The sequence below is a fragment of the Callospermophilus lateralis genome, chromosome X (genome assembly GCF_048772815.1).
Source record: "Callospermophilus lateralis isolate mCalLat2 chromosome X, mCalLat2.hap1, whole genome shotgun sequence".
NCBI classification, from domain to species: Eukaryota; Metazoa; Chordata; class Mammalia; order Rodentia; family Sciuridae; genus Callospermophilus; species Callospermophilus lateralis.
In genome coordinates this window covers 99,830,957-99,846,415 of record NC_135325.1, presented here as the reverse complement: position 1 = coordinate 99,846,415, position 15,459 = coordinate 99,830,957, and the positions used below count along the sequence as shown (strand labels likewise).

At 36.1% G+C, this 15,459-nt stretch overlaps 1 protein-coding gene across 2 annotated transcripts in view; it reads right to left on the bottom strand.

Annotated features, from left to right (window-relative positions):
- Nucleotides 1–15,459, bottom strand: part of Gria3 (glutamate ionotropic receptor AMPA type subunit 3) — a 266,322-nt gene that overhangs the window by 78,399 nt on the left and 172,464 nt on the right. For both annotated transcript variants that reach the window (XM_077107716.1, XM_077107715.1), the window contains exons 6-7: nucleotides 4,195–4,356; nucleotides 756–923 (exon numbers count right to left, since the gene is read on the bottom strand). In XM_077107716.1, the coding sequence (XP_076963831.1) occupies nucleotides 756–923; nucleotides 4,195–4,356 (330 nt within the window). The remainder of the gene's footprint in view (nucleotides 1–755; nucleotides 924–4,194; nucleotides 4,357–15,459) is intronic.

Below are 15,459 nucleotides of genomic sequence, written 5' to 3'. Positions count from 1 at the left end.
TTTTCTTTAGGCTTTTTCTTTGCAGCATTGGTCAAAAGCCTCTTAAGTAGGTCTAGAAATGTATCATGGTCCTGCATTCCACCACGTAGAATAGTATAAGTGTTCTTTTTGACAACAAAAATACTATCACACTGGCTCAGTTTCTCAGTCTATTCAGGTTAATAATTTGTTGGATGAGCCTGAGGATGCCATTGTCCTTTGTCACGTCTATCTTGAAGTTAGGAACAATCTTATAAAATGTACAAGTCTCACTGAGGAATGTCATATTTCTGGAAGGCTTGAATTATGGAAGTTATTTGCATATTCATTCCATAACTTTTGAGGGTACCAAGTTCTGTTTGGTATTCAAAATTCATTTGACCCCAATTTACCATTTTTTTCAACTTTAAGGTAGAACCTCCTACTTTTAGGGTTCTAGATTTGGGTGAATAAATACCCATGTTCATCCTTTCTGTATCTCCAGTCCTATTCCTTTTAGTGTGGCATTTTTAAAAACTGTGGTCTCATCTTTTTTTTTTTTTTTGGTACTAGAAACTGAACCCAGGGATGCTTTACCACTGAGTTAACATCAGCAGTCATTTTTATTTTTTGTTTGGAGACAGGTTCTCCCTAAATTGGTTAGGGCCTCACTAGGTTGCTGAGGCTGGCCTTGAACTTGCAATCCTGCCTCAGCCACCTGAGCCACTGGGATTACAGGGGCAGCTCTCCCCTTTTTGTAAGGCCCCTCCAGCCCACTAGCCCATTATGGTCTTTACCATTTTCAGAGCTCTCTCAATATCAATTCCTTGACTCCAGGGCACAGCAGGATTTGCTAAGCAGTCTCCAGCACTGCCTCTCCGGGACACATCCACTCGCTGCCTCCTCAGGTAGCGGAAAGCTTCTGCTATGACCAGTATTGCATCGTGTGTCAACGCAGATGTATACTAAAATGGATGCATGGAAAATAAGACATCATGACAAATGACATCCTCAAAACTTGCCCTGTTCCTTACAATTTCCATTTGTCTCCACCTCTTGCTCTACAAAGTTATCCTAATTATTTGAGTCAAGAGATCTGTGTGGGCAAGCCTGACTTTGATTCATTCTAGAATGATGCTTCTTACCACATGTGTGCTTGTGTTAAGATTATTAAGATTAAATTGCTCAAGGGAATCTCTCTCTTGCCTCAATACTGTGTTTCATATTGAGTGAGTGACTACTAAAAGGCCAGGTCCTTTATGGGGAACAAAATGCTTGTGAAGTTAAAGGATGGCATGTATAGATTGGAGAGGAAACAGCATATCCTAAAGCAAGAATGGGTTATTGCTGTTTGTAATAGAAAATTCAGATCTGGTGTTTACTTAGGGGAAAATGGAAATAGCTAAGTTAGACAGCTTGAAATTAATTTGGAGGAAAACATTAATCATTTCTGTCTGGTCCATGTTTCTAGCAAGCTAGGACCTCTGGCCAGCAATAAATCAGTTTTTGTTTCCTGGGGGGTAGCAAAGACCAAAGCTGGTTTTCAATTGTAGAAAATTACAATTGTTATTGAGTTTTAAATCTGATAATGTTGACAATTTGTAGGCAATACTTTATGATGTTACCTCTTTCAGGCAAGAACACCTACTTTCTTCTTCTTGGATATGTTGATATGCTCAATTCGGGATGAGGCCAGTGTCTTAATACAAGGGATTTGATTATTTGCAATTTGAAATGGTGGATGCTTTTTCATTAAATGGATCAACAAAGTATGATTAAAATAAGTTGGCCCCTGTTTTGCAGGGGTGACATATACTGGTAGAATATAAAATTCTGTTGACTTTTTAAAAATGTAACAAAATGTCCTAGAGGAATTCTCTTTATATAGAATGTCCAAATACAATTGGGAGTGAATATATTGTGCCTCTACAACTATCAATTTACTTTTCTGACTTTTCTCATGTTACTTTTCTTTCAAAAGTAAACATCATGTATGACTATAGCAGGGGCATTATGTTCTTTCATGAAGAAAAATCTTTGTGTCTGCCTGCCCATCCTTGCAGTACACAAAGGCAGCATAGTGGTGATTTTCTTTCCAGTCAACTGCATAAATTGTCAGCAATCTTAATTCCTTCCCAAGCCATTCCAAAAGAGCTATTTAATTTTTGACTTTATTCAGTTTCTACTTACCCATGCACTAGAATGTGCCCCTCCAAAAAACAGACAGTCATAAGAAGAAACGTTTATAAAATACAGGCTAAATTCGGCATTAGGACAATTGTTAACTTTAGACAATCTTATTTCCTAATCAAAAATATTGTACATCAGTTTTCATGTTTAGCTGCTTGTCCCATTTAATTATATATCACTGACTTACACAATAATAATAAAACATTTTCATTATTCCCTGTAATATGACCATTTTGAACTATGACAAATATCTTTCTGAGCTCTTCTAAATGTATAGAAATATTTACACATTTATTGATACATATTAATTATACAGATTTGTTGGTTTCACTGTGGCATATTCATTGTACACCAATTTTTAAAGTAGGATTTTTGTCTAATTCAAGGTTGCATGATAACTAGTACTAAGCAGAAATAATATGAAAGTTGTAACAGTCTATTTAACCATTCCAGAAGGGTTTTACTTATAAACCTGAACGTTTCTTCTCATCTGGTTCTGGAAGCTTACATTGTATTTTTCACATATTATCGATGGATAATCCAGAACTGAGATTGTCTTCTCTTTTCTACAAGTTCAGAACTGGAATAAACTTCTCTGCAGTATCTTTTTCGTGTTTTTTACCCTTGTCCATTTTCTTGTACCTAACACAGTGCCTGGAACAATCTAGGCATCCCCTACAGTATTGAGTAAATGAATTTCACTGTTCTATTACCTGATATATCTAAGGGTCCTAAAGCAGTGTCATAGGCAGTTTAATGAAAATCTAAATTTGTAAAGTTCACCTAAATGGAGTAGGGGGATAAATACCAACTTAGTACATTATAAAATGTTTAATTACACAGGATTCCACATTGGGATTGTAGTCATATTTACTGAACCAAATTAAGACACGTGATCTGGTAACAGGGCAGAATGTTTTAAAAACAAGCTGTTTTGGAAAAGTCTGGCTTATAATAATCACTACAACCATGAGGTACCACTTAACTAGCAAATGACAACTGAATAGAAATATTATGTTTAACTCACATTTCCAGAATATAACCCATTTAGGATGGATCTGCACTGGTGGTACAGAATGTTTGTCTTCTCTGGTGTATATTCCCTACTGTTCATTTTTATTCTTGCCACAGGGAAAGGATGTGAGGATGAGTATCTTGACATGAGAAAGGAGATTCCCCCCTTTCATTTTTTAGGGCAGGGTCTTGACTCTACTTGACCCCTCATCTTATTTTACAAGCATGGTACATTCTTTCATTGCAGAAAGAAGGAAGAATTTAAAGTCAGTTTCATAGTTGAACCAATACAATGAGGGAATGAATTACTTAAAAATACATTTGAAGGATCTTTTGTGTAACATGAATAATTTCCCCTTGATTTATCTGTTTTAATTCCTGAGTTTTAAATAATAAGATTTCTAGCCATAGGGGAACACATAAAATTGTGCAGTTTAAGAATGACTTTCTGATTTTAATAGTCTTGTCTTGATTTTGTGAAAATGAGCAACTTAGGTAGTCTAACTATTTTTAAAGATACTTTTGCAGGCAGGAAACATTTCTGTTCAAGATACATATATACATATATACATATACATACACACACATACTCTGTATTAGAGTATAATTCACTTGGGTGTTCTGAGATTCATGGAATTTATTAATACAAAGCAATCACATAAATAATGTAAAATGTAATTTTCAGTTTCAGACTATCAATCTTCCTTACCTATTCCCACTGCCTTTGCCCTTTGCCTGGTTCAGATTCTTATAATATTGTAAATTATTATGAATATATTATAAATGAAATTCATTAAAAAATTAAGCTAAATTATTCCTGAATACTGGATTTGAAAAGATCTCATTATCTATACCTTATTTATTTGGAGATTTAGTTTTCACCTGCAGTTTTCTGTTTTTCTTTTTTTTTTCATCTTTGAATTAATTCTAAGGGAAGACCACTTGATCACGGGATGACTATAAGTATGTATAGGCCAAATGGAAATGCTTTGAAAAGCTGGCCGTAGGTTTTTACATGCCATGGAACATTACCTTTAGTGGTGCATTCTTGGCTTCAGGGAATTCCCTTTCATCCAACCTCACCCAGCGCTGTATGAATTGCTGAACCATAGGGTTTTCATTGTTGACAATCTGGAAACCTGTAATGTTGGCTCCCCCATGCATGACTCTTTCCAGCAAAATGTCAGTAAAACCCTGGAAAGACATTGAAAGGAAATCATGATTGTGAGGGTTATGTATTTCTACTCACCATATCTGTTAAAGTGTTAAGGATGAAATTAAAAGTTCCTTCTCTAGGGTCAAATATTAGCAATGAAGAAAGCCTTGGATATGGAACTAATTCTTAGTTTCTGAAATAATAGGCATGATGGAGAAAATATGCATTTTTCCATTTTAGTGCCTCTGACTTTATTTAGTGTAGCTGTTATATGGACAAACATAAGTGACAACTTCAAGCAAATATTGTTTCATTTACCTATATTTTCAGTTTTTCTTATTTTAATAAAAATATAATGCTTTATGAAACTGGAAAATGTTGAACAAGTTTAACCCTAACAAGGGTTATAAAAACCTTTTCTTTAGCTTAATGTGCCAAACACAGTAGATTGCTTCAGATTCTAGTGATGAGTACTTTAGACACTTGTGATTCACAAAAATACCAATGAGTGAAACTGACAGCTTGGTTGTATATGATGGTATAAACCCCAGGGTATGTCTTACATGTGTCCACAAATGAGTCTTGACATCTGTATAACATCCACCATTTTCTTCTTAATTTGCTCTGGTTACCATCTGGTGTCTCTGTCACCTAATCTTCCTGAAGTACTCTCCCCAGGGTTCACACCTAAGCCATCTCCACCTGGGCACCACCAGCTCCATTGGGTATAGCTGTCATCTGGGACACTTCACTCAGAAATTTCTGCTAATTCTGTTGGCTACTTATCTCCTGCTTTCATTTGCTGTTAATGCATTAAGGCCCTTAATGGACTGAAGCCATGTTTCTATTCATAAAGAAATGAGAAGAACTTTTCCTCCATTCTGTAGATTCCACCAAGCATTTTAATATAAAAAATTTAATATTCAGAAATTTTGAAAGAAGCACGCAGTGAACATCAGATTCTACTATTAATATTATCCTCTCCATCCATCAATCTGTTTTATTTTTGGGATTTTTTCATAGTAAGTTGTGGTCATTAGTACACTTCGCTCTTAGAGACTTCAGCATGCAGGTCACTAACTAGAATTCAATGTTTATATACAGTTATTTTTCTTTCTTTCTTTTTGAGGCAACATTTACACCCAATGTAATGCACAAATTTTAAATGTATCATTCAGTGAGTTTTGATAAATGTTTATATCAGTATTACCAAAATCCCTATCAATTCTTTAAAGTTTTCTTTTTTGCATTGTAAAAACATTTTATTGAAGTATAATAATACAGAAGAATGTACATATCTTTAAGTGTGTATGTGATGAATATTTATAAACTGACAGGTGAATGTAACCAATATTTAGAAGCTCCCCTTGTGTGTCTGTCCAGCCACTCCACCTCCATTTCTTGCCTTTTATATTTCTTTACATGAGTAAGTAGTCTTCAAAAATATTTTAATTGAACAGTTTTTTCAGTTATTACTTTCAGCCCCCTTCTTCTCCCTTTCATAAGTGTGATGAATCAAAAAAGACTGGACAAAGAGCCAAATAGTTTGTTTTGCATCACTGAGAATCACCCCTCTTTTTGATAACAACAAAGTACTTTAAATATTAATATTAACTTGTTATAATGAGTTTTCTTCCAAAGGCCTCCTTCATGAAGGAAACTACGACTCAGTATATTCTCTCATTTGCTATATTCTGTACTAAAATCAGTAGAGAGGCGACCTTGGAGACTACTGTTGATGCTTAAACTCATTAACCGACTCCCATTCTCCAAATATACATACAAATAAATAACAAAGGATAAAACTTCAATGCATAGCTTTAATTCATTTACTGTGCCAAATCATATTTGGCAGTTAACAAATATTACACAAGAATGTTGACCAACTGTACACCTACCTGCTGTTAGGGTGAAGGGAGTACGCTCTGGTGCTTGGCCTATTGTGTTTTGTAGGCTAGAAAAATGGAACTCCCTTTCTTGAAAGGAGCTGAGAATGTTTCTGCTATTATCCTGGTTTCCAGGGTCAATGATCGCAGGATGTATTAGAAAGTGGTATCTCTGACGTTGATAAACAACACACTTCTACTTAGGTAAAACCCATAGCATGTTAAAATGTGAAATAAAAATAACAAAAAAGTACAGACAGAGGGAGAATTGATCCCAGAAATCTCACTTCTGCCATAAGGCCTAGTAGTGAGATTTGCCCTCAATCATCTTCACTTGCTTCCAGAAAGGTTCACCCTGTCACATAGGTCTCATATATTCCCACTTGGCTGTCTTCTCCAATAAGCATGTTATAATTTGGGAGGACATTTTCAGGTACATTCTGCACTCATTGCTCTACCATATTTTAATTATAGCTTTGAGGACTTGGAAGTTTCTCAGCCAACCCATGTTTTGTGACAGATGTATCTGGCAATAAGTTCGGGAACACCTCAGACTGGATGTTTTTGCCCTATAACATGTGTCCACAGCTGCACAAATCAAATGCAGTAGGGTGGTCACTTCAACCTGTTCTTCTGGCCTGCAAGTCCTCTATACTACTAATTCTTACTGCTTGTCCTCAAAGCTTATTAGGTATTATATGCAGAAATCACTAACACAGCCCATTGACAAAGTGAAGAAAGCAGAAGTGAGGTAGAAAAAAAAGGGATAACCAATATTTAGAGAGATTAAGGGACAGATCTTTTTGCTAAATGGCAAGGGGTAGATCTTGATACTACTTCAGCCTATGACCTATTTATGTTCATTTTGCTTGTTCATAATCTCTTGTCAGATTCTATGGTTTGAATGTCACTCTGGTGATTGGCATTTAGCTGCAGCACCCACAGTCCTTGAGGTTGAGATAATTGAGGATGGATTTTTTCCTAAAGCCTGTGAAGTACTAGGAAGATGGAGGTTAGGACAGAATGTTGGCTAAGGTTCAAGAACTGGAATTATAGCTTTCCTACACTCTCATTATTTTAGGGCATCTCACCTATCCATACTCTTATTATATTTCCTCCTTAGTCTGGAGAACCAGAGTACTCATGATGGTCAAATCCAGGCCCAGTCTCTTAAAACCTCTTTAAAGACACTAAAAGAGATGATCAGTAGACTATAGATGGTCAAAAGAGAGAATAAAAAGGAAGAGGTCAGTGGTAAAAGGAAGGAAGTTAGCAGGGAGTAGACAGCTAAGGAGGAAGATTTTGCTGGCTCCTGCTCTGCCTCCTATATCTATAAATCCTATATCTATTATGCTTTCAAAAATAATACATTTTTCATTATTTCTAAAACAAGCTGCTAGAGTCCATTGTCATATACAACTGTAATTGGCAAAGTTGTGAATCGACGCCTGAGATTAATCACAGCTTCAGTGAAATAACTAAAATAACAAAGCTGACCAGCAAACACACAATATAAGTAGCCAGGAAATAAAGGAAGGGGAGACAGTGAGAGGAAAGGAGAATATAAGAGTGCTGGCTCAAGGCAGGAATAGTAAGGCTCCTGTCCTTGTCTGCTATCTAAATTTTAAGGCCCTACACTTTTCCATAATGTACTGTTAGATTTCTAGTCACTGGGCTGGGCACATACAATGCTCATGGTGTTTTTATTGAGACCATGTATCTCTGAAACCAGTGTAAGGATACTAAAACAGAACAGGAGACCATAAGACACACAGAGTATATAAAAAGGAAATAAAATGGTAGTGGCAGGGAGGGAAATGGTAGGATGATGGAAGTTAGGAGAAGTGTTCTGATTCATGGGAGAGGTTGGCTGGATACTGGTTCACTTTATCTACCTGTCTGATTAATAAGACATTTCACTTGTCTATGACTCTTTCCAGAATTCACTTATTGGTTGGCTACACAGAGACCTTGAGGGGGAATATTGAGGCTAAGTCTGTTCAAAGACTCTGTTCAGGCGTTAACATAATAGAAGTGACCTTCAAACATATGAATGATAAAAGAGAAAAATAAAGGTAACAGACAAACTAAAAAGCTTCTTCTCAGCAAAAGAAACAACCAATGAGGTGAAGAGAGAGCCTACATTTTGGGAGCAAATTTTTGCCACATGCACATCAGATAGAGCACTAATCTCCAGGATATATAAAGAACTCAAAAAACTTAACACCAGAAACCCAAATAACCCAATCTATAAATGGGCTAAGGAGCTGAACAGATGCTTCTCAGAAGATGATATACAATCAATCAACAAATATATGAAAAAATATTCATCATCTTTAGCAATTAGAGTAGTTTTGATTTGCATTTCTGTAAGATTTCATCTCATGCAAGTCAGAATGGCAGTTATCAAGAATACAAACAACAATAAGTGTTGGCAAGGATGTGGGGGGAAAGGCACACTTATACACTGCTGGTGGGACTGCAAATTGGTGCAACCAATCTGGAAAGTAGTATGGAGATTCAGTTTATACCCAAAGGACTAAAATCAGCCTACTATAGTAACACAGCCACATTAATGTTTATAGCAGATCAATTCAAAATAGCTAATCTGTGGAAGCAACCTAGATGCCCTTCAATAGATGAATGGATAAGGAAATTGTGGTATATATGCATAATGGAATATTACTCAGCAGTAAAAAAGAATAAAATAATGGCATTTGCAGGTAAATGGCTGGAGTTGGAGAACATCATGATAAGCAAAGTAAGCTAATTCCTAGAAAACAAATATTCTCTCTGATAAGTGGATGCTGATCTATAATGGCAGGGGGACATGGGATAAATGGAGGAACTGTAATTGGGAAAAGGGCAGGGAGGGTAGGGAAGGGGGCATGGGGGCAAGAAAGATGGTGGAATGAGATGGGCATCATTACCCTAGATACATGTACGACTGCACATATAATGCAAAACTACATCATGTACAACCAGAGACATGAAAAGGTGTGCTGTAATTGTATACAATGAATCAAAATGCATTCTGCTATCATATATACCTAATTAAAATAAATAAATAAGTAAATAAATAAAAAGAAAAAGGTGGCAGAAAGTTGTAGAAATTAAGATGGTACAAATTCTAGCTGGGGGAATTTGGCTGACTCCTAGTTCACTTTCACCTATTATCTAATTATTTGAATGCATTTCACTAGTTCACAACTCTTACTAGATTTCTGTTTAGAGTTGGCCACAAAAGGGTCTTAAATGAGAATATTATGGCCAAGTCTCTTTAAAACCTTTGTACACATGCTAGCACCCTCTCTAGTTTCCTTCTTTCTAACACTAATGGAAGCTAAAGAGAACTGCTGAATAAGGGACAGGAGTCAGCTGGCTCCTGGACTACTTTCCACCACAATTCAATCATGCAAAGCATGTACTATTTTCCTTCACAAATTGCTGCCTTATATTATGAAAAAACATAGTATATGAGGTTTAGAAACAGAGCAAAGATACTGATGGGGGTGGGGTGACCATGAAATATTTACCCAGCATGAGAACATGTAAAATAAAATAGGACAAAGGAGAATCAGTGATTTTAGGATCTCAGTCAAGGACAGAAGATGACTGACTACTGGTCCTCCTTTATTAACATCCAAAAATATTGAGAGAATACACATATTATACTATCTTGTTAAGTATTTTTCATTGTTCAAGATACCCATAGCAGTGAAGGTGGTGAACATGAGGCTGTGAATCCTTGGAAACAATCTAAAGATGATAAAATGGTGGTGGTGGAGGAGGGATGGTGGTAGGATGATGGAAGTTAGGAGACATAAACTGATGCAAAGACAGGAGTTAACTGGCTCACAGTTCTCTTTTGTGTTATTTCATTATTTTAAGGACTCTCACTTGTTTATATGCCAGTTAAACTTCTCCACTTGACCTTGGACTTCAAGGTGAGCGTATTGAAGTGTAGCCTCTTCTAAAACCGTGAAAAGATGCTAATGCTACAGAAATGATAAAATATCCTTATGGGAAAAGGAGAAAATAAAATCAGGAATGTCATTGAATAAAATAAAAAACTTACAGGAAACTGACAACTAAGAGGCAGAAGTAGCTGGTTCATAGTTTACTTGTTTCCATTCTAACATGCTTTGGAACATGTTGTATTTATACTGTATATAGCTAGATTCAACTGCTGATACTTGACAATACAAGTTCCAAGTTACTTTGGTCTCTGGAGTGCTTTAGCAAAGAGTTTGCCAAACAATTATCCACAAGGGAAGAGAGTAAATGAAAAGAACAGGGAAATGATAAGAATAGGAATATCAGGAGACAAACTTTGTAAAAATGGCAGGAGTTGGCTGGTACTTGATGCTGCCTTTCTCCTATGGCAATACTTTAAGGTATTTCACTTGTTTATAAAGGTATTTCACTTTCTAGGTTTTACTTCTTGAGCTGACTATGTACAGAAGAGCAAGTGAGAATATTTGGCCCAAACTCACTGATGTCATAATATTAATACCACAACAGAAATGACCACTGAGTACTTGGAACATAGAAGGGGAAATAAAACTAAGAATACTGGAAGATACAACAAAAGAGGGAAAGAATGACTAATGGATTGGAGATGGCTGACTCCTAGTTCACTTTCCCATCTAACATGGTTCAAAGTGTGTGGTGTTGTCTTTCACATTTCTAGATTCTCTTTTAGAATGTGTAAATTCAGTCTACAGATACAGAAAATAGACTACACTATTTGGACCAGTTTGGCAAAAACACCAATATAAGAGACCTTACCAACAAATACCCAAATGTAAGAGGGGGATAAAAGGAGTGGTTACAACTACTTGAGCTGACAAATTCCCTGTAGCTGAGAATATTTTGCTAAATCTCACTGATCTCTAAAATAAAACAGCCATTGATTACATGGGAAGTAAAAAGAGAAAATGAAAGTGGAAGGTCATGGGTAAAGGAAAGTAAGAGAAGGGTGCTGAGTATCAGATAGGAGTTGGTTCACTCTTCGTTCATCTCTTCTCATGCAACATGGTTCAAAGCACATTATCTTTCCTATAACACTTAGATTCCATGAATAATATGTGTAAATATAATTGGTAGGTGCAGAAAACTGACATTAGGTTTTTTATAGACAACTACAGACAAAAATGTTAATATAGCTGAGATTATCACCAAATATACAAGGGTAAACAAAGAAAGGGCAGGATGTAGCAAGAGGGAAACACTAGGAGTCCAATTCTTTTTATAAATGGCAGGAATTGCCTGTCTCCTGGTTCACTTGCTTTCATTTAAATATAATTTAAAATACTTTTTCTGTTGCATATCTCTAGATTGAATGGTCGAGATGCACAAATAGACTATGTAAGATATAGGTGGGTGAGACTAGAATCTTTGAACAATTTCAGCAAAGACACTGATGTGGCAGAGCTGAGTAATGCATATTCACGATGTAGTATGCTAGGAATGAGCATACTATGTTGGCAGACCATATTTTCCATGCAGGGCAGGAGTTTGCTGGCTCTTGATTCTACTTTACCTCCTATCACATTTTAGGGCATTTTACTTGTTCACAAGCTATGTCTAGTTTTAATTTATTATCTTTTATGGTAATGGGGATTTGAACCCAAGGTGCTTTGCCACTGAGTATATTCTTAACCCTTTTAATTTTGAGACAGGGTCTCATCAAATTGCCCAGGCTGGCCTTCAACTTATTTGCCTCAGCCTCCCAAGTAGCTGTGATTACAGGCATGTGCTTGGCTAGTTTTAATTTCTTGAACCAACTCCTTGCAGACCCAGAGATGGAAAGGAACATCTGGCTGAATTGACTAATGTAACAGAAATGGACACAAAGCATCTGTAAGGTAAAAGGTAAAATAGATGTGCAAAGACTATACAAAGAAGAAAAAGGAAAAATGCTCAGTAAATTTAGTAGTTGGCTGATTCATGGTTCACCTCTTTTCCTTCTAACATGACCCAAAGCCCGCTACTTTCCCATCATACACTGATAGATTCTGTGGGTACTATGCATAAACACAGGTACAGAAAACTGAGACTAGGTTCTTCAGATAACTTCAGCAAGGAACTAATATAACAGAGTTTACCAAAAAACATCCAGAATTTAAGAGAGTTTTTAAGAAGGTCAGGGTTGTGATAAGAAGTGTAATAAGAGTGGATTAGTTTTTTTATAATGGGTTAGAGTTGGCTGGCTGTTGTCTTGCTTTCCTTCCTGTCACATCATCTAGAGGTACTATTTTACTTGTTTGTAAATGCCTCCAAGGTTTTACTTCTCCCCAACATCTGCAGAGATACAGGTAGGAATATTTTCCCTAGCTCCACCAAAATATATATATATATATATATATATATATATAAAATAATGCAATGGGAATGACTACCAAAAACCTGGAAGGAAAAGAGGAGAAATGAATAAGTGAAAGTCATGGGCAGAATGAAGTAAGGTAGGAGAGTAGTGCTGACTATTGGTCACCTGTTTGCCTGCTAAGTCGATTCAAAGTATGTTCTCTTTTCCATCACATTTTGCTAGATTCTGTAGCTAATATAAATAAAGTACAGTTTGCAATGTATAGAAAACTGAGGTTGGAATCTCCCAACAATTTCAGCAAGGACACTGATGTAGCAGCAGTCACCACCCCATCTCTTGGAAGTAAAAAGGGCAAAAGAAAAAGGGGATAAATAACCATTAAGAGACCATTGTTGTATGAGGGCAGCAGTTTTCTACTCTGGATCCTGCCTTGTCGCCTATAACAACATTCTAAGACATTGAACTTGTTTACACTCTTGGTTTCATTACTTGAGTTGATAACTTGCAAACCATGGGTGGGAATTTGAGTCCAAGTCCCAGTTAACTTTCTAGAAAGGCAAGAATACAGTGGACACTAAGGAAAATGAAGCAATTAGAGGCAGTGATACAAAATTGGGGATCTTGTCTAACAGCAGAAGTTGGCTGGTTTCTGGTCTCTATTCACATACTCAGTATTTTTAAGGCATTTCCTTTACTCATGACTTTTGGATATCTTTTTGTTCCTTTTGATGATATTTTCTTGAAGTTTGCTATCAAAATTCTTCACTTTTGAGAATTTTGATCCCCTGCCTTCTCTATACACTGCAAAAAGTTACTGTAACAAAATTTACAATCCAGCATCAATCTCTAACAGGTTATGTTTAAGGAGTTAACAATAAGCACCTCTTGCTAAATGGTTAGAGTTTCCTAGTTCCTGGCCAATTATTTTCTCTCATATTATGATCTACAAGTGGGACTTGCCATTCTATTATTTTGAGAATTTTAAGTCCCTGGCTTTCCTGAAGCTTTTATAAAATTGCCTGCATATATTTTTGTCACCCAAAAGCTATTTGGTAATAGTGGAAAAGGGAAAGAGTGGGGGGTAAGATGCAGACAGATTTTAGGAGAGAGCTTCTGGTTAACAGGTGAAATTTCTTGCCTCCCATTTCCTTTTTTCCCCAGGATCACAGCATTAGTGATGGCCATCCACAATCTGCTATGTAGGAAATTGAGAGACCCTGGTTTCCCCAAATGGTAAAAAACCTACTAGAGAAACGAAAAATTGTGCTCCATTTATATAATATGAATCAAAATGCATTCTGCTGTCATATATAACAAATTAGAACAAATAAAGAAATAAATTAAAAATAAATAATACTCAAAGTATTTTTAGGAGAAAAAACCTAATGAAGCAGAGCTAGTCTTTCAACAGCCAGAGCCAAGGAGTAAAAGAGGAAAGAGATGGAGTTGCAAAGGGTAGGGAATAGTAGAGGAAAAATAGAGACAGTAGTCTGTAGTCTGTGTCTGCAGCTGTCATATTATTCTCCATAGCCAGCTACCTCAGATTCTACTCCTGAAGGTGCCTCTTACTGGTCCCCCTATCATGTGGCCTTTTCCATAATGTTACAATATCATTCCTTCTCTCTGACAGAAACACCCATGAAGAAGATATAGTTCCCTCAGCCAATAGTCTCTAATCATTTCTATAAGGCCTTCTCATGTCAGACATATTTTAACTGCCACTCAGGGTTCCATTATCTGTTATCCTACCACAACTCCCCCATCTAGACCCTGTCTCATCCACACTACTTCAATAGATCTAATGCTCTACCACATCATGCTGTTTTAAATCTTGGTATCTTTGTATGTTTTCCTTTTCTAGAAAGTGCTCCTACTTTATCACTTATAATTCCAGGAATTTCTATTGAAACTTCCTTCTTCAAGTACCCTTCTTGCTTTCTATTAATGGTATTTTGAGTGAAAAATCATACATTTATAGAGTATAGTGTGATGTTTTGATACATGTGTAAAATATAGCATGAGTAAAACAAGCTAATTATTATTTACCACCTCATTTACCTATTAATTTTATGGAGAGGCATTTGAAATTTACTCTTTGAAAGAGACAATATACGATTATTGACTATAGTCACTCTGCTGGTCAATAGGCCACAAAACCTATTTTTCTTGTCTGAAACTTTGTACCCATTTCTTCCCTTCCCATCCATACTAGCTTCTGGTAACTATCATTCTACTCTCTACTTCTACAAGTTCAACTTTTTTAGATTCCAACTATGTGAGATCACACAGTATTTGTCTTTCTATGCCTGGTTTATTTCACATAGCATTATGTCTTCTAGATTTGTACATGCTATCACAAATGACAGGATTCCCCTCTTTTAAAGGCTGAACATTCACACATTACTTAGATTGATATCGTGCTTGGTTATTGTCAATAAAGCTACAATGAATGTGGTTATGCTGTATCCCTTTAATATATTGGTTTCATCTCCTTTGGATATACAGATGGTCCTCAACTCAATGATAGACTTAAATATTTTTTATCTTTACAACAATGCAAAAAGTGATATGCATTCAGTAGAAACCATATTCACAATTTTGAAGTTTGATCTTTATGTGGACTAGCAATATGCAGTATGATACTGTCTCATAGTGCTAGGCAGTGACAGTAACCTGCATCTCCCAATCAACCACATGATCATGAGGGGAAAATACTCATATGTATAGTAAATTGTGTTACTAAGCTATAATGTTTGGTAGGTTAGGGGTATTAAATGCATTTTCAACTTATCATAGTTTCAACTTAGGGTAGGTTTATTGGGATGTAACCCCATTGTAAGTCAAAGAGCATCTGAGTATCTAGAAGTGGAAATACTGGATCATATGATAATTCTATTTTTAGATTATTTGAGGAAACTCCATAT